Source organism: Hemisphaericaspora subhashii (assembly GCF_019202705.1).
Source record: "Hemisphaericaspora subhashii strain CBS 10753 chromosome Unknown scaffold61, whole genome shotgun sequence".
In the NCBI taxonomy this organism is placed as follows: Eukaryota; Fungi; Ascomycota; class Pichiomycetes; order Serinales; family Debaryomycetaceae; genus Hemisphaericaspora; species Hemisphaericaspora subhashii.
In genome coordinates this window covers 65,613-85,677 of record NW_026057229.1, presented here as the reverse complement: position 1 = coordinate 85,677, position 20,065 = coordinate 65,613, and the positions used below count along the sequence as shown (strand labels likewise).

Here is a 20,065-nt window from a genome sequence, read left to right as displayed (position 1 = left end):
TTTTTTTAGGTTTTCCAAATTTAAGCAATCATTAACTAATCAAATAACAGGCCACAACTTAGTGGGACATCAATATAAACAGACTATAGACATACCAATACCTACAATATATTACACGTTGAACCCAGCTCAGATAAAGCACTTTTGAGAAGTCTCATTTAGCGTTCCCGTTTCCTTGCATGATTACATATTCGCTAGTCATTCCTTTTAAAATTAACTTTCACAACAATCAAAATTAAAAGCATCCTTAATAGATAGATATACATACAAACATAAAGAACGATGTCAGGGAACAACAGCAGTCAGTCAAACTTATCTTCACGCAACAATCACAACTCAGGCGTTGATGATTTACTAATGAACAATTTAAACATAGGTATTCAGAGACCTGTTAGTAATATGACGTCCTCATCAGCAGTGTCAATCAACAACCAACCACCTAAGCAAACACCACCCACAGTTCCACCACAGTCATCATCTACATCTTCTCACCCGCAGTTGAAAAGTGATATTCAAGCAAGACTAATGGCGTTTCAACAACGACGCGCTAAACTTGGAAACTCTGATTCCAATAACTCTCAACTATCATCATCCATGTCCCCACCACCACTAGTGAATGATGGCGAGAACAACACAAGTACGAATACTTCAAGAAATCATCTGCAAACAAGTATATCGGAAAAGCAACTCCCGCCATTACCAGGTTCAGAATCTATTAGATCAGCAATGTTCAACAATGACAAACGAACACTTCTGCACGAGTCAATAACTAGTAGCAGTACTCCTGGTTCTCCAGTATCTGCGCCTCCAGATTCAACTCAACAATTCACGTATCCTATGCCAACGCGTGGTCATACGATTAGTGGACGAATACCATCTTCCAATCTGACTCAAACTATAGATTTAAAGAAGAAGCCGTCTTTATCACAAAGAAGAGGTATGAAGTTAAATGTCAGTGATTTGGCAATTGGTAATAGTACTCCAAATACCCCATCTCCAAGAATGTTAAGTCCGGTAGCGTATCCTGACAATAATCAAGGTGATATATCAAGTGCAGGAAGTTCTTCTAGCGTAAACAATAATAATAGACCGACTTCAGAAATCATCATGTCTCAAACACCAATAGCTAATCAATTATCTGTAACACCACATGAATTATCTAGAAGATTATCAGAACGGAAGAATAAACCAAATTTTAAATTGAATCTTGATGGGATGACAAGTAACGATTTACCAAATTCAATGCCATCATTATCACGTAGCGCCAGTCTTACTAGATCTTCCAACCCTACTTCAAATTCATCTGAAGGATGCACGCCAGAGGAGAAGCAACAACAACANCAACAGCAACAGCAAGAACAATCAAATTCACAAATGCAATCACCACAGCAAACTCCCAACAACAACAACCTTCATGGTTTATTCGCCAATTATTCAAAATATGTCGATATAAAATCCGGACAATTGAAATTTGCCGGCAAGGCATCCTTACATTCCGAAGGGGTTGATTTTCTGAGTGGATCTTCATTCCGTATCTCATTGGATGAACTTGAATATATAGAAGAATTAGGTCATGGAAATTATGGATCAGTACTGAAGGTATTACATAAACCAACTGGAGTATTAATGGCAATGAAAGAAGTTCGATTAGAATTAGATGAAACTAAATTCACCCAAATCTTGATGGAATTAGATGTATTACATAAATGTAATTCACCATTTATTGTTGATTTCTACGGAGCATTCTTTGTTGAAGGGGCAGTATATATGTGTATTGAATATATGGATGGTGGATCTTTGGATAAGATATTTGGTAGTAATATTGGATGTAAAGATGAAGCAGCATTGGCATATGTTACCGAATCGGTGATACGAGGATTGAAGGAATTGAAAGATAAACATAACATCATCCATCGTGATGTGAAACCTACAAATATATTGGTGAATACACTTGGAGAGGTTAAACTTTGTGATTTTGGAGTATCAGGGAATTTGGTTGCTTCATTGGCGAAAACCAATATTGGTTGTCAATCATATATGGCACCAGAAAGAATAAGAAGTATAACACCCAATGATGCAACATATTCCGTTCATTCGGATATTTGGTCCCTTGGGTTAACGATTTTAGAAATTGCCGTTGGTCATTATCCATATCCTCCTGAAACTTATGATAATATATTTTCTCAATTAAGTGCAATAGTTGATGGAGAACCACCAAAATTAGATCAATCGATATTTTCCAAAGAAGCACAAATGTTTGTCAAATCTTGTCTTAACAAAAACCCCGATTTAAGACCTTCATATGCCGCATTACTTCATCATCCATGGTTAGTTAAATATCGTGGTCAAGGTTGTGAACTTATTCGTGAAGCTGTAACGAAGAGATTGGATGATTTGGAGGAAATTAAGAAACAAAGAAAGGCTGGTGGTGTGAGTAGAACGAATAGTAGAACGGCGGCAATTCCACCACCAACTAGAGAAAATGTTCAATCATTGTTGAGAAGTAAAGTGAAAGCACCTGCATTACATAGAGGAGGTTTGACGAATATGAATTCAAGTTTCTTGAATCGTTCAAAATAGGGATGTTTTTAGATAAATTAAAGAGTGTAATTATAACGAAAACAATCATTTCCGGAATTGTATAGGTTAAATATTTGAATAATACACATGTAATTATTATTATAAACCAAACTAAAAAAAATCTATATAAACCAATTAATCATCCTCTTCTTCATCTAACATTTTAGACATATATGGACCATCTAATTTATAACCCAATTTAGCATAATAATTTCTTACCCCAACTCCAGAAATAACACTAATCTTTTTAGATCCATGTTCTTCTTTCGCAATTCTTGCTGCTTCTTCCATCAACAAAGTCCCAAACCCTTGATGTTGGAACTTTCTTGGATCTCTTGAATGTAATGGAACAACCGAACCATAAACATGTAATTCACGAACAATCGAAGTAGGTTGACTAGTGAATTCTTTACGATATGTATATTTCTTCGATGCTTTTCTTAATCTCAACAATCCAATAAGAATATCCTTTTTGGGATCTTCATAACTCAAAAAAGTTTCCCAACCACCATTAGCATAATAATCACGTCTAATTAATTCAACTTGATCAGGTTGGACTTTATGATGAACTTCTTGTATACCTACTTCTCTTGTTCTAACATCTCTACATGACGTACCGAAATCTTTCATTCTGGCGAGGGCTAATTCTCTTAAATTACCATTCTCAACCCCCGAAGTGACTAATGGCATGGGGATATCTCTTTGCACACGATAGATACGGGTCCATGGTGGAACAAGCGCCATGATTCTTGCAACTAGATCAATTAATGCGTTTGCATTATATGATTTATAAAGCCCCTTTTTCCATAATTCATATAAACCAGTACCTCTAATGACTAAAGTTGGATATAATTTTAAACCATCGGTTCTAAATTCTGGATTTTCGAAATATTCTTTAAATTGTTCTAAATCACGTTCCATTCCAACATTAGGTAAATCAGGCATCATATGACTTACAACTTTATACCCGGCATCTTTTGCCACGGCAAAAGTTTCACATACGGCTTTAACAGTATGTCCTCTATTAGTATCCCTAGCAACATCTTCATAAACCGATTGAACACCAACTTCTAATCTAGTACATCCATATTTCAACATATCACTCAAATGAGTCTCAGTACAATAATCTGGTCTAGTTTCAATCGTAATCCCAACACATTTCGTTTGTGATTGTTGAGAAAATTCAATTGCTTCATCAATATCACGACCATTGAATCCAGTCAAAGCATTATGTAATTGAGTAATGAAATTTTCTCGATATTCAATAGGTAATGACATAAACGTCCCTCCCATAATGATATATTCTACTTTATCTATCGAATGTCCCAATTGTCTCAATTGTTCAATTCTACCTCTTGCTTGTTCATATGGATCATATCTGGCCCTAATTGCTCTCATTGAAGTTGGTTCATATCCGGTATATGATTGAGTTGAATATTCGAAATCTGAATCTGGTCCACCAGGGCAATAAACACAGATATTCCCGGTATAGGCAATATGAGGACATCTATGAGGTTTACACATAACTGCAACCACGGCGATACCGGAAGCGGTACGGACGGGTTTTGCTTTTAGTTTGGGGATAAGGTATTTCTTATATTGATCAGGGATTGATGATATAATGTCGGTTAATCTTGGTTGTTGTTTTAATTTATATTTTTTGGAATATCGACCAACAAGTCCATTCAAATTTATATCTTTTGAATTCTTGAGGGATGCAACTAATTCAAGAGAAATATCTCCACAGCATTGTAAGAATCTTTCCTTTTCGGGTGCAAGCTTTTGCTTACCTGGTTTTTGTTTTTGAACTGGCATGTTGTATCTTGTTCTGGTTAATGGTTTTTAAGTATAGTTGGTGAAGGTAAAGTTGGTGATGATGTAGTGATCTCATCTCTGTTACCATTTTTTTTTTTTTTTGGTTTTGGCTTTGATTTCTTTTTTAGGAATAAAGTTCGTGTACCAATCAAATCATTGTGATTGCAAATATTGTATTATTATTATTGGAACTAACAAAAGCACCTATATTGACGTAGACAATTATAGAAAGAGAGATAAATGCAGAAGGATGGTAATGGAAATGCAATGGAAGGGGTTTTATGAGATTGTATCAGAATTGATTAATATGAATTTAAAGATTTTGTAAGTTTTTCGTAGAATTAATTTTCTTGGATGTTGTGACTTTCTTCGTAGCTTAAAGTGGCATTCTTCTAAAGTCCATGATTCAACCCAAGTGATAACCAAGAACAGCAACCATTTATAAGAAAATTTACGACTTTACTTATGATTTTATATTGAGAATTTGAATGATGTCTCTGATCTCATTGAACTTTTTGCAATTGTTCCCACGGTCCACCAGTTCAAATCCAAATCGTTGGATACTGCATATAACCTTACATTCTTGTACAACAGAAAAAATAATAATTAAATTCTTCAATTTTAAAAATTTTCAATTGAATCAATCAACTTCTAATATCAATCACCAACCACCCCTTGTACATACAAATTATTACTACTACTACTACTATGATTGGATTAAGAAGTAGTTCCACCCTCATATCCAGGGAATACTCACCATTACTCCGTACATCATCATCCCATATCAATCGTCATATCCTTCCATCCTCCACAATCATCAATCCAATTAGAACTTATGCCAAAAAGAAGAAAGATGGAGCTGTTGCCGATATTTCACAAATCCCACTTTCATATCTTGGAGTCATGGCTGATTTCTATGTCCCACCTAAATTAACTGATCATCCAATTTCAAAATGGCCTCGTCTTTTATTACGTAGATTAGGAATGTTTGCTTATAATACTTATAATATTGTTAAATTTAAACAAGAATCAGGAATTTCATTACAATTTAATAAATGGAAAGATGATTCAATTGAAACATTTGTTAAAGTAAATAAAACATTTTCAAATGCTTGTAATTTACCTTTGGAAAGAAAGAATCGTGAAAAATTTATCTTTTCAAAATTACAACATAATGTTGGTCAAAGTACCATGCAAGCTTTATGTCAAAGAGTGACCAGTTTCCCAGAAGGTAGTCATATTAAATGGGAATTGGTTGAAATCATTGGGAATCCAAAAGTTGTATCATTTAATGTGATTCCTGATTCTAATAATATTTTGGTTTATGTTCAATTTATTATGAAATTACATACAAAACAAAAAGTAGCAATTTCAAGAATTGCTTCTGGTGGTGAAGTTGGGAAAGATGTTCAAGTTAAAGAAACTGAAAGTATTGATTATTTGGTATTTAGTTTAAATCCAACAACTGATGAAATCTATTTAGCTGGGAAAGTATTTGAAAGTGATGGAGATAGAAAGATTCAACCTGATGCAATTACAATGACTCCAAAGAAGATGAAAGAATTGACAACTCTCTTTGGTGATATTTATCGTAATGATCCAAATAAGATTGAATAGATAGACACACTGACAGACGTGACCCATCGGGTTCTTGTAGAGTTAGAATATCTTGTACATGTATATAATATAATTAATATAAACTTTCATCTATTAAACAGTTTTTTTACAATACAATTTTATATTTTTAAGTAACAAATGTCTTTTTAATACCAAAACAGAAACACATCAAACCAACCAATAACAACCAACCAACCAACCAAGTTGTATCTTAGGACAACTTCTATCTCCAACTCTCTTCGTATTTTATTGCTTTATTTTTGTTAAATCCTTTTTTAATTTACAATATGACGTCTCTTTTTTTTTGCAACCATTTTTATTTTTACAACCAAAAACCCACCAATTAAAGCATTTTATTATTCACACACACTCACACACACACAGAGTATCTATTCCATCAAGAAAACATCATCTTGATTCCCACTCATCCCTCTCTTTCTAAACACATCATTCCCTCCACCACCAAAACTCCCACTTCCTCTATGCATCATTCCCCCATTCCCATTCCCACCAGCACCCTCCTCCACATTCCAAATCGATCCACCACCCATCAAAGTCCCACTCTGACTCCTTGAATCACGTCTCCTCAATTCTTGCGGAGTGAGGATAATATCACTCAAACTACCAGGCACATAATCCTCTTCTGCAAATGATGTATCTAAATCATCATCATAATCGTCATCAAGTATGGCTGAATCTTGGGTGAAGTTTGAAAAATATCCGCCATTTTGTGAACCTAATGATAATCTAGTTGATGTGTTCGATGATGATGAAGGGATTGTATAACTTGTAGAAAATGATCTTGTCATTTGAATATTTTGTTGTTGCTGTGTTTGTTGTGCTTGTTGTTGTTGTTGAGAAACATATCCACCAGTATATGAATGAGATGTGAACATCTGTGGAACTTGCTGTTGATGTTGATGTGGAGTAGGTAATTGTTGTTGTTGTTGCTGGAAGGTACCCTGTGATGGGTGTCTACTTGTTTGTTGGGGTAATTGTTGAAGTGATGTTGAATATGGTTGAGGGGGGAAATATGATGATTCTTGTTGTTTTCCAAATGAATTGGATCTATATCTATCAGGAGTATATTGACCAGCATATTGTTGGGGTGGTGGTTGCCCCTGGGGCGTACCTATATTTATGAAATTGGCAACATTATTATTATTATTGGGATTAGGATATTGAATATTAGTAGGAGAAGTTGCAATTGAGCTAGAATAACTATCTGATCTATCCATGCTAGCAGGTGGAGAATTATTAGTACTATTAGCACTACCAAGAATACCTGTCCCACTTCCACCACCTCCACCACCACCACTAGTAGTTGTATAATTGAACGATGAAGACCCTCTATTAATTTGTCTAATCAGTTGTTGTTGTTGTCCATTCCCATAATTTAATAAATTCTTTGAATTAATTCTAGTCCCATCAGGTAAGAAATGAGCCAAAGCACATTTTAATCCAAATTTACAATTGCCCTTTTGAAAATATTTACAAGGCAATTTATCAGCAGCTAATGACCCATCTAAATTATGACTAAAAGGACATGAATTACCTGCTTGACATATCCCCTGTCTATAGAATTTACATGGTACATGACTTAGATTCTTATTGGCGGTTGAAGATGCATTGGTTGGGGTTGTGCCGGGAGGACCTGTATTTGGTGGTAATAATTGTGGAGGAGTATTGGTTGTAGTGGTATTGATTATATCTAATGAAGATTGCATATTTTTTCTTGGATTAGAATGATGTTGATGAGTATGGTGATTGGAATTGGAATTATGATGATTATTATGATGATTGGGATGATTATTGGGAGTATTACTAGTTATAATAATACCCATTTAGATTTACAATTAATTATATCTATTTTTATATATTTGAACCCTGTTAATTGAAATTGTGTAAGTTCTTATTTAAATCTTTCTATAAAGTAATTTAACTGTCCCAAAAAAAAATATGGTTTTTATGATAAAGAATAAAAATAAAAGATAAGAGACTTTATTATTCTATTTTAAAACCCGAAAAAAAGGGGGTGCAATATGAGATCTATCTTTCTTATTGTAATTGATTTATCTATAAATCAAACAATTAAATTGTAAATTAAATCTTCACAAGATTGGGCAACTACATTCCTAAATATAACTTCCATCAACCACTAAGGTGGATTATTTATATATCTTCCAACACTTTGTTTAAAGGGGGGGGAAACGTTGTTAATTACAGTAAATCATTCTATGGAGGAGGGGGTTTCATTTCCTAATTGGTAATTAAATTAGTTTCATAAAATAATAATACTTTTTTTTTTTGCAATAGAAAAATCGCTTAGTTAAACTTCCCACGCCGCCCTTCCCACGCACTTGTACTACGAGCCACCACCACCACCACTCTCACCACAACCACAACTATTAAGGTGCGGATTAAAAGGCGAACGGTTATAATAAAAAATAATTTAAATTGATACAAAGAAAGCACAAAACGTACGATGATTTCTATTGTTCCTTAACAATGGAAACAATACAAGTCCACAGCCATCTCTCCTTCTCCATCCCTTCCTTCCTTCGTTGAGAGTATTTGATTTGCTATTAAACTGTGGCTCTCTTATTTTTTGGCATCCCTCTTCCTTTATTCTCCGAGAACTTACTACAAGGAACATACTAAACGTAGCCAATAACAGTCGTAAGGCAGTATTGCTTAGTAATTTATACTCTAAAACCTAAGAATGTTTATAACTGTATTAATAAAAACAAAAGACAATCTATACAAAATTAATTTAATATACAAACCATAGAGTAATCTAACGACGATCAGTAGATCCAATACCTCTCTTACCACTAAACAAATGTTTTGGTAAAGCAGCAGTAGAATGACGATCACCTTCACCTTGTCTTGCCATTCTATTTCTTTCTCTTCTTTGAATCTTAGCCAATCTTTCAGCTTGTGATCTTAATGCACCATCTGCCAAACCATCATTAAGACGATCAGATTGATTAACAGCTTGTTTCTTCTTAGATAATCTTGAAGTTTTAATACCTTGATTCTTCTTTAATATATCAACACCTGATAATGCTTTACCTTCATTCTTTTTAGATTTAGTTGCTTTCAATTTATTAGTATCATAACCAATATTATACATATGTGCTTCCATTTCATTGAAAGATTTCTTAACTTGATCTCTTGGCATAATAGCTTGATTCTTTAATGATTTTCTATTTCTAGCTTCATTAATCATAACCTTTTGTTTATTTCTAATCCATTCTGCTTTATCTTTAATATCAATAGTATCCTCATCATCTAATTCAGAATCAGAATCATAGAAACCTTCTTGTTCTAATCTTTCTTCTTCATCTTCTAAAGCTTGTAATTTAGCAACAATATCAGCATCTAAGAAATCATAAACATTCTTACCTTCTAAAACTTCTGGCATAATATCATTCTTCCATTCTTCATCTTCTAATAAATATTTATCTTTCAAATTAATATTAAATACACCAGCACCACCATTTTCAGCTTCAACATCTCTGGCCAATTTTCTTCTATTTGGATCATTAATATCATATTTATTCAATTCTTTAATAGCATCAGGAATATATGGTTGTCTTTCAACATCATCACGTGCTTGTGGTTTAGCAACATGAATCTTATTCAATACATTATTAACACGAGCAGTACCCTTTAATTTTTGTTCAATTCTTGCAGTTAATAATTTTTCACAAGCTTGATTACGGACTTTCATAACATTATCTTCTTCATGACAAGAAGCATGCATGATTTCAACTCCTGGGAATGTTGATAATGATTTCAATAATTCTTGTTTTTCTAAATCTAAATCTTCAGTTTTAATAATATCTGATTTATTAAAAACAATCATAACTGATTTATTAGCAAATAATGGTTTAATTGAATGAAATAATTTAACTTGAGCTTCAATTGAAAATCCACATTGTTCAGAAAGATCCATAAAATATAAAACACAAGATCTTAAATGAGCAATAGCATAAATCGATTGCATTTCAATATTATTCATTTCTTCAGTTGGACGATCTAAAATACCTGGTGTATCAATAGCTTGAAATCTTAAATATTTATAATCAAAATGACCAACATATAAACTCTTAGTAGTAAAAGCATATGGTTGAACTTCAACATCGGCTTTAGTAATACATCTTAAGAATGAAGATTTACCAACATTAGGATATCCACAAATCAATAAAGTTCTAGTATTTGGATCAATACTTGGTAATCTACCCAAATGTTGTCTAACTTGTTCTAAATAAACCAAAGGATCCTTTAATTTCTTAGTAATAGTAGCCATTCTACCCAAAGCAGCCCTCTTTAATTGTTTACATTGATATAAACTCTGACCAAACTTCAATAATCTCAAATAATCTCTAGCAACTTGTTCAATCAAAGTTTTGGCCCTAGAAACAGCAGCTAAAGAAACTTTATAATGATTCTTTTCATATAAAGTATCCATCAAATCACGATGAAATGGATGAACATCATTAATATTAGGGAATCCACTTATAATATCAGTATATTTTTCACTGAATCCTTCAGCTGTAAATTTAACTTTTCTCATATAAAATGCACGAATACGAGTGATTTTAAAACCGGGTCTAATAACTGTTGGAGTCTTTCTTTGGGTACGGTTTAAAACGATATCCAACATATCGTTAGATGTTGGAACGGTTGGTATATCTTTCCATGAGAGTTGCATCTTGGCTGTTGATTACGGGACAGGTTGGTTTGGATGGTTAGAAAGTATATAAATCAAGAGAAGAGCTTTTGATAATTTTTTTTTTTGCAGTGCATCTCTTCGCACTTCGAAATTTTTTATTGTGAAGATTTCTTTTTTTTTTTGTCACTGCGGCTGAGATTAAATTTCCTAATTTGTAGTTATATTTCTACATACAAAATTTTTATACAAAATAACTAAATTAATCAATCATAGTCTACAAAACAACAACTCAAACAGTCTATTCATTATGATGATAGACTAAATAATTAGGCAATCCAAACACTTCATATCCCAATCTCTTAGCCATCTTCGCAAAACCCTCAGTTTCAATCAAATGATAGAATGGGAATGAAGGAAACATGGCACCATCACGATGAACATCAGCTTTAACCAATACCGCACCTCCACCAACCCCATCGAGAGCCATTTCAGTATTTGCATCCCCATTAGCATCATAAAAGTGAGCCATTAATGGTCTATAAGTAGCCATTTCCGCATATCCTTCAACAATAATTTCATCTTCTGGTAAAGAATTAGCAATCTTTAATCCTTCTTCAGATTCAACCCAATTATTAAAATCATATGGTCTGATTGAATCTTGTTTAGTGTCTTGGTCGAAATATCTTTGGTAGACATTTGCGGATAAGACCGGTTTATTATGACCCGCCAAATCTTGAATCAAAGTTGGTAGAGTCTCGACAATATCGGCATCTAACCATAATACCCAAGATGTTGAAGGTGAGATAGTAGTGAATACTAATGAATTTCTAGCGAGGGCCATCATTGATCTACGATCTTTTTGAACCTTGAATGCATGACGATCTTTTTCCGATTGTGATTTTAATGAATTTGAATCTTGTCTTAATAAGGTAATTTTCTTGAATTTTAACTTATTAGCAGCTTTGGCTTCTTTCAAAGCATTTTCTAATTCTTTCAAAGCTTCATCACCTTCGTTAGTTCTGGGGAATATAAATCCAAGGGAAATTAATGAATGATCATATGATAATTTATTTAAATTATCCCAATAAGCAGGTAAGAATTTTGACATTGGAGTTAAAATCAACACTTCTTCTCTTTTGGATAATGGATCCGATGTTGATGATAATTTATTTAAATCATAATGACTAATATGATTCTTTGGTAAGTCTTTAAGTATTACTGAATCTTTATTCAGTTTAAACCATCCTTTTGATTTGGTGTCATATGAATATTTGGTTTGTTGTTTTCCTTTAGATGACGATGAGGATGAGGATGATGATGATGATGAGAAGAAGAAAAGGTAAATAACAAATAAAAGCGTAATTGGTGCTAATAATGCTAAAGGTCTTCTTCGTATGTAATTTATATAATAATTCCTACTATAATTAACCATTATGAAACTTAGCTTGTCTGATTTGTAAACTGGCTTATCTAATTAATTTATATCCCTCCTAAAGCACACAAAGCTCTATAAAAATGCTTTAATTGGAAGTCTGGATTGTTTAATCTTGAAGCTATTTAACTTCTTGTGATTAATTTCAAGATTGATGAATTGTTCAAGATTTTTTTTTTCTAAACATAGAAACTGAGTGTCAATCCCGTTATTATGGCTGTGTGAGGCTCCACGGGTGGTGATGAAAAATATAAATAGGTCGTGTACTTAACCAAATATCTGACACATGTAAACCACTTGGGTTAAACTACAAACTTACATTACACTGTAGATGAGTATGAAAGTGAAATCTTAATTTATATTTAACTATTCAAGAATGGAAGATTAAATACAAAACACTAAACAATCTGTAGAAATAAAAAAAGACAGAGAGAAAAATAAGCCCAGCTTATTTAAATACCTTACCATCGGCAATTTCTCTCTTTTCACCATTAACAATAACAGGTTCATCCCAAGCAAACATATTGTTAATAAACTTCTTAGATTTTTCATCAGATGCATCCAATTTGGTGAATTCATAAGATTCCCAATCTGGAGCAACATCAAAAGCTGGCTTATAATCTTGACCTCTAACTAAGAAAGCACCAGTAATACCATTATTGTTGTTTTCTCCATAAACAACCATACAACCAAACATATACTTGGTAGAAGCAGATAATCTATTAAAGAAACCACCAACTAAATTGTTAGACATGAAAGTTAAAGTTAATTCATCATTATATTTATAATCAACTTTCCATAATGACCATTCTTCTGGATTGTATTGATTTTCCCAAAACCATGGAATAGCAACTTCTCTAGTTTCTTCATTAGAATAAACTCTCTTCCATTCATCCAACGCAGCTTTTGGTTTACCCAAAGCTTCCAATGGATGTTTTGGTTTTGGTGCAGCAGGAGGTTCATCATCTTCAGCAGCAGGAGCAGGCTTTTCCTTCTTTGGAGCAGCTTCCTTTTTAGCTGGTTGTTGTTGCTTCTTTTCCTTCTTTGGAGGAACATATTCAACTGGCTTTTCTCTAAATTTATAATCTGGGAAATATTCAGATAAATATTTAGAAGAAATCAAAGTCTTGAACCATCTAGTAGTGTTTGGATATTTCTTTCTCCAATCAGCACCAAAGATATTATCAAAACCTCTGACGAAATAAGAAGCAGCTAAAATATCGGCAAGAGTAACTCTTTCACCAACTAAATAAGTAAATTCTTTTAATCTAGCTTCAAAAACAGGAATAGCCTTGTCAAGGAAGGCATTACCTTCGTCAACAACCTTCTTGTTGTATGGAAAAACACCCAAGATGGTTCTAAAGACTCTAGCAATAGTTGGTAAAATTTCCATGTTAGCAAAAGAACACCATTTGATAACTTGAGCATATTCAGTAGCATTTTTACCTAATAAATTAGATTTAGGATCACCTAAATTAATCACTATTCAATTGAGTTAGTATATTGTTACAACGCATTTGGTAACGTAATTGAATTGATTCTAGACAATGCATAAATAAAAAATCTCAGATTATAGATTCTCGACATAATTTATTAAGACAGGGATAACTGTATAAATAATTGAAAAAATTTCTCATCATTATAATTTAAACATCATCACTTCGAATCAATTGTTAATAAAAGATCATGTTCATAAATACATACAATAAAGACAAATTGCAATAACTTCATGTAATTTTAATCCCTTTGGACCAATAAAAGCAGGGATTTTACCCAATGGGAAATATTTCTCATAATCCCCATCTTTATCAGAAATTTTAACATCTAAACCGAATTGTTTGATGATTACCTTTGGGGCAATACTTCTGATTTGTTGAGTGGCATATAATGTACCTTGAGACATTTTTCGATTTTTTAGGATTTCAATTGAATTGACTGGCCTTTTTATATGATAGTTTGAAATGTGTGACAGCGCCAATTAGGGCGAAAAATTTTCGTTGAATTTTGATTTTTCGTTGATGGATCATATTAATCCGGGTAACTTGGGGCTGAAAATTTAGGGTTTGGTAGTGTAAAATTGACCAAACTAATAAACTTGACTCGTTGAAGCTCATTCGTCATACTCGTGTCCCTTGAAACGTAAGATAAGCCGCTGATTTCTTAAAGAAACTTCGAAGAAAAAGAGTTGCCAATGAACGACTTATGTAATCTTCATCAGAATAGTTTACGAACCCTGAAGCTTAGGCGACCCTGAAATATAGGCGCTACCAAGACAGAGGTTTGCTGCAAATGAGTGGTCGTGAATATACCCCGGTTGGTACTCTTGATTGTTAAAGTATAACATTTCAATGTGATATTTCAAGGAAGTGACCATAAAGGAATCTAGCGTTAGTCATCTCTGCTTTTTGAGATGGATCTTCATCAACCTGGTACGATTTCATTCGATTGGAGAGCCGTATATTACTGAGGAGCTTCGAAATAGGATATAGTTAATGAGTATCGCCGAAACAAATACTGGAAATGAATGTTAGAGATCACCCTTGAATCAACTTATTCGCGAGGCAACTATAACTTTAAGTTCGATGCCAATTAGGGAATACTTCCGTGCCTTTTTGTGTCTGTGATTGAAAATGCCTTTTAGGCATTTCCCGGGCGTGCACACAACTTTTATTGTCACACACATAGGAGATATTACTTCAACCCTGTCATACAATATCATAAGCCTTCTTTAGGCAACCTCCGATACGGGTATTCCTGATTTAAACTCTGGAAATTTAAGATCCGAACATGTATATTGTTGAAGTAGGAACCCAAAAGAATATTTCCGATTGACACAATTATCTAGGCTTAGCAAATGCGAGCTGACGCCTTGAGCATGTAATAAGCTCGGCTTTAGATTTGTGTCAACAAGTATTAGATTATAGCTTGAATTACGTATGTAACATGCAAGATGGGTGCTGATACAAAGCTATCTCTAATTATATAGTTTTCCTAATAGATATAAGAAAAAAAAAAGATACCATGGCTACTAAGTACACATTGCATAGATACATTATGCTTGGTTTGAAATTTGCACAGTATAATTCAAACACACCCTTCTGATCTATTGTGCTAGATCTTCTTGTTGACATTCTCAAAGAAGCAAACCTAGCTACTTGTTCTCTTTTAAGTATTTTCCTGCATTCCCTGGTGAACCCTTTTTTATACGAAAAATGCACAAACAACTACCAAACGTTTGTATAGTCCTCGTGTGAGATACTCACCCACCAAGACTTCATCAAATGGGACGAGATGAGGTACACAATCACTTGAATCGCCTTTTACCCCGCTCGTATTAGTGTAGAATTCAATCTTCCCGTTCCTCTCCTTTCAGTTTTGTGTACCCGTTCCTCTCCTTGTGCCAGGCTGGGTTGTACGTGCAGATTGGGCGCTCAAGCACGTCAGCCGCGACTATTATTGGGGCAGGGACGTGCAGAGCCAGCTCTCTAAATCTGGGTACCCAATCCTCCGAACGTCTTGTACCTTCTATAGCCATTCACCCAGCGAATGAGCCTCACGTTAATTTTCCAACCAAATGTCTAACCAATAAAATAATCGCATTAATTCTTCTGATAAAAAAGATAATAATGTTTGTGATTGGGTTTGTCTTTGATATTTTTTATGCACGCCGCATCCTCGCTTTAGTCCATTTTGAGTACAAATGCAGACGCAATTGTCATTGCGTAGAAAATAATCTTCGAAGTGGTTTTGTAATCACGCCTCATTTGGTAATCCACACCACGGATACGGTATTCTAAGACTGAGAATGACTTAAGTAGAGTACTTGTAGAAACAAACACTTGGAAATCTAAGTTTTTATAAAAAGGATTGAGTCCACTTTCAAATGACAGCCTTGCCATTAAATTTCTTATCAGATAATACTAATTTATCTTCCATGCATATCTCGTCTAGGGTGGTTATGAACCTTGCAAATCAGGATACAGACATTATTTAAAAAATAATATTTTTAATGTCAAAAATATTGAAATTGTTCTGAAGGAAAATAAAATTTTCAAGCCACAGATGGTTATGAACCAAAAGACCCTCTAATGAACTTACAAATGATGGAGGATCAGTAGTTTGCGTTTGAGAAGGACAGAAGGTAAACAGTTGGCAAGTTCAATTTGCCAAGATTTTCCTACATTAATTTGATTTGCAGCTACAAATTTCGCGTTTTATTTTGTCTGCAGATCGCAACGATTCCCAAAGTTAATAGTCTCGAAGATCAAAAGGTGATTACAAAGCAATTTAGAGAAGAAAATAATAACCACTCATATGTTTAAAACATATTTTTTTAGCTTTTGTGTTAAGGTCAAAAAGCGTGTATCAATTTCCGCAACTCCGTTCTCCTTACAGTTCGGCTGCAACAATGCCAAATGATATGGACCCTGACATAGGCTGCAGAGTTTATCTAATGAACATAATCGTTTTGAAGTCTAACATAAAAGATGAAAAGAATCAGACAGAAATCTGGCAACCAGACAAATTCCGATTGGACATTTTTGTGCTGATTCTTGATTTTGATGATTGGCTGAATTCGTGGATTCTAGTCTGTTTGCGGCTGTGCTTTCGTCCAACGTACCACCTTAAATGATAATACTACAAGGCTTCGCCTTTCATTTAGCATAATCGCCTATGTAATATCACAGTCGTATTAATGCCAAAAAATATGGCAAGAATTGCGCTCTTACATAAAAAATACCTAGCTGCTAGATCAAGAATAACCGAGAACTAAGAATGAGATATGTTGGTTGAAGCATGATCCTGCGATGATAGTAATGAATTATACCCTTCTTGGAAATAGAAATTCTATTGACACGCGATTCGTGGCTGTATTATTGTTCGAATTTTGTGTTAGTGAAAATTTTTTGAAATTCGTTTATACTTACCTTTCATAAATTTGAAATTAAATTCAAATAAATTTTCAGCTTGAACTATGCTACGCAGCTTAAAATTATAGCTGGCAACCCTTTTTACTTAACCGTTGACTAGCAATTATTCACAACACAAACATACTATGTTAATGAGAGGAACATTGATTATCTGTACTGATAGTTTAGAAAAAGAAAAGTCACTATTCATTATATTACATATAGTACATATATACATTTGGCTCGTGGGAGCAAACTAAAGTCGATGTCCAAGATCCCCGGGATCTATAATTTCGAGAATAACATCATATCTATTCAGAAACGTTTGGATTGATATACCGGAGTACCCAATCGAAATGCTTTCTCCATTGTACCTTGACCTCCGCATCATTGAAACTTCCATCAATCGTTTGGAACAAACTTTCAATTTTATAATTGGCATCTCTTATTATGTCTGGGTTACCCATATTAAGCAACTTGTGAATGAACTCTCTTAATAAATAACAGGCTGTTTGCAGATTATTGGTTGGAGGAAGCCTACTTGTATGCTGTTGTCGAATTGGGGTAAATTGACTACCATCTTGCATTGCACTTAATGAGGATTCCGAGGTTGAAAGATCATCTTGGTCTTTGTAAATGTAGTTGTAATCAATTCCAAACTGATTGGCAAGGTCAGAATTAGTTATCACATAATTGAGCTTAATAAGATACCACAAAATGTCTCTAAACTCACTTGCATCACTTTTAGTATCATTGGACATGGATTTATACTTCAACTGTCCGAAATCGATAGATTTAAATGAATGATTCAAATTAGCTATTTCAAAACTTGTCAAACCCACGAGACTCGATAGTTCAGAGCCATGTGAACTAAATGGATCGTTACTCGATAGCAAGGACAGGTTCTCTGGATATATAATCTCCTCCGTGACATCGACAGTTCTCTCTGTTACTCTAACTCCATAATCCAATCTGAATATCTTGATAATGAAATACTTAATCATAATGATGGAGTGGACACAAGAAATCAAGACAACAGACTTCGAACGTTTAGATTTCAAGTACTCTTCAATTTTAACCATGACCTTATTAAACAACTTCAATTGGTTGTCTAAGACAATCTTTTGAAACTCAGTTAGTCGAGTGCCGATAGACTTCAAGTATATGCCTAGCATAATTAAGGTAACACTAACCAACAACGATTCGAACACTATTGAATTCTGAGCATCGATTGGATATAAGGCACGACAAGAATTCCATTTTTCTAGTTGCTGATGAAGTAGCTTATCCAAACTGGTCTCATTCTGGAGGGAGCAATGAAGTAAACAATCGAGCAAAAATGAGTCGGTCTCAGCAGACTTTATACAGATTGATGGCACAATTGATTTCCAAATATTCAAATCATTAAGTAGATCGAGAAGCCAATAGTACTTTTCATTCTCAATTAAATGAATATAAACATTTGCATCAACATTGGTGGGAATTGTTCGACTTTGTATTAGATTTTCGTACTCAAATCTAGGTTGCATCTGAGTGTTTACATAACCAAAATGCCCTCCAGATACTCGGTCCGATAGTGGTATCTGTGGTTGGGGTAGTTGCTGCACAGAACGATATACCGGATTATCAGGTTGTGAATAAAAGTAACTTGGTATTGATTGAGGATATAATAATTGATCCTGTACTGGAAACTGTTGTGGCTGATTGGTGTTTTGCCCCTGTTGAATAAATTGATTTTTGAAGTAACTCTCATTCAACAATTGATTACTGATTTCATAGTTTTCTGAGATTGATGACACATTGAGTGGTACTTTACTGGATGTTCTAACTTTCACAAGTTTTGGTGGCTGATCAGTGGTTGATTCCTCTCCACCATAGTTTGATGTCGATCCGGACGGGAGGGCACTGTATATATCTTGTTGAAACTGAAGGTCTGATTCCCTTAAATCTTCAGGAGAATGTAGATGGAGAAATGGTAAGTATCCTCTCTTTCCATTGTCATACAAGGAAGCAATAGTGATAGACTGATCGAGAATTCTATACTCTTGTCGTATGGGGGGTCTTCTTCTACTTCGTGAATTTTCATCGGGATCGTATAAACTATATTGAGTAAAATTGAGACGTATACCTCTGTAACATTTCCTCTTTGATTTTATACAGTTTCGACAAACCGGCTGTTGTTCGTCACATTTAATATGACGGTCACGACATGTGACACAACCAGATCTTGTTCGACTTCTTTTAGCGGTTCCTGTGGACCTCTTCTTGGGCATTCTCGCTTTTGACTTTTTCAAAACCTTGGCTGTGATGGTTGTTCTTGAGAATTTATGCAAGTAGTATGCAACCAAGGAATGTGAGTTTCTGTGAACAATAATCAAAATAAGTTAGTTGTTTCTTCCTGAAGAAATCTAAGCAGTCTGTCGAGTCTGTCGTTCCCCAATGGTAGTGGTTGCCAGTCGTTTTGAAACAAGGATACTTATGCAAGTTGTCATTCAAAGGGATGGATGTTTATTTATAGGAAAAATCAACTTTAAAGTGTCTGACACTCGGTTAGTGTTGCCTGAATACTTTTTTTTTCGTCCACCCATTGCAAAATCTTCGTTATTAACATTTAAATTTATATGCTATTGTTTAGTGTTTATACTTTATTTTTTACAATATTTTTTGTAATTATTTTTTGATAATTATTTTTTAATGATTATTTTTTATAATTATTTATTTTATACTTTTATTTTTTTAATTTCTGAAATTATTTTATCTCTTTCTGTCCCTTCTTGATGAGGGGGAAGTGCAAAAAAAATTTTGCTGCCCAAGGACTTGTATTCAACGCATCTACCACTTATCTTGTACAATTAGGACTCTGTGTATCACATCTTCTCTTAATAATAGGTCCCATTGCAAAGCATGACCCAAAATGCACAATTGTCTAACTTTTTCTATGTTGGTTGGAATTTCAACTGAAATTCGGAACTACACTAACACAAGTTGGGAGCTGAATGTATAATAGTCCCTAGAGTATTGTTTCGTCTG

General features: G+C 34.0%; 8 protein-coding genes across 8 annotated transcripts; 2 read left to right on the top strand and 6 right to left on the bottom strand. All coding sequences in view use genetic code 12, as the record gives it.

The window, feature by feature from the left end:
• Positions 1-282: 282 nt before the first annotated feature.
• PBS2 (mitogen-activated protein kinase kinase) lies at positions 283-2,580 on the top strand (the record flags this gene model as incomplete). The annotated part of the gene is made up of 1 exon (XM_049405442.1): positions 283-2,580. The coding sequence occupies one exon, from the start codon at positions 283-285 to the stop codon at positions 2,578-2,580; it is 2,298 nt and encodes a 765-aa protein (XP_049264970.1).
• A 135-nt stretch (positions 2,581-2,715) lies between these two features.
• On the bottom strand, positions 2,716-4,395 carry ELP3 (Elongator subunit; the record flags this gene model as incomplete). Its single annotated transcript, XM_049405441.1, has 1 exon — positions 2,716-4,395. One exon carries the CDS (start codon positions 4,393-4,395, stop codon positions 2,716-2,718), a length of 1,680 nt encoding a protein of 559 aa, XP_049264969.1.
• Positions 4,396-5,103: 708 nt separating this feature from the next.
• Positions 5,104-6,012, top strand: J8A68_001761 (uncharacterized protein; the record flags this gene model as incomplete). Its single annotated transcript, XM_049405440.1, has 1 exon — positions 5,104-6,012. One exon carries the CDS (start codon positions 5,104-5,106, stop codon positions 6,010-6,012), a length of 909 nt encoding a protein of 302 aa, XP_049264968.1.
• A 389-nt stretch (positions 6,013-6,401) lies between these two features.
• On the bottom strand, positions 6,402-7,856 carry J8A68_001760 (uncharacterized protein; the record flags this gene model as incomplete). Its single annotated transcript, XM_049405439.1, has 1 exon — positions 6,402-7,856. One exon carries the CDS (start codon positions 7,854-7,856, stop codon positions 6,402-6,404), a length of 1,455 nt encoding a protein of 484 aa, XP_049264967.1.
• Positions 7,857-8,809: 953 nt separating this feature from the next.
• Positions 8,810-10,684, bottom strand: NOG1 (putative GTPase; the record flags this gene model as incomplete). The annotated part of the gene is made up of 1 exon (XM_049405438.1): positions 8,810-10,684. The coding sequence occupies one exon, from the start codon at positions 10,682-10,684 to the stop codon at positions 8,810-8,812; it is 1,875 nt and encodes a 624-aa protein (XP_049264966.1).
• A 307-nt stretch (positions 10,685-10,991) lies between these two features.
• Positions 10,992-12,125, bottom strand: MNN9 (mannosyltransferase complex subunit; the record flags this gene model as incomplete). Its single annotated transcript, XM_049405437.1, has 1 exon — positions 10,992-12,125. The coding sequence occupies one exon, from the start codon at positions 12,123-12,125 to the stop codon at positions 10,992-10,994; it is 1,134 nt and encodes a 377-aa protein (XP_049264965.1).
• A 448-nt stretch (positions 12,126-12,573) lies between these two features.
• Positions 12,574-14,028, bottom strand: CAM1 (translation elongation factor EF1B gamma; the record flags this gene model as incomplete). The annotated part of the gene is made up of 2 exons (XM_049405436.1): positions 12,574-13,607; positions 13,830-14,028. The coding sequence occupies 2 exons, from the start codon at positions 14,026-14,028 to the stop codon at positions 12,574-12,576; spliced, it is 1,233 nt and encodes a 410-aa protein (XP_049264964.1).
• Positions 14,029-17,346: 3,318 nt separating this feature from the next.
• AHR1 (Zn(II)2Cys6 transcription factor AHR1) lies at positions 17,347-19,308 on the bottom strand (the record flags this gene model as incomplete). Its single annotated transcript, XM_049405434.1, has 1 exon — positions 17,347-19,308. The coding sequence occupies one exon, from the start codon at positions 19,306-19,308 to the stop codon at positions 17,347-17,349; it is 1,962 nt and encodes a 653-aa protein (XP_049264963.1).
• Positions 19,309-20,065: the final 757 nt, after the last annotated feature.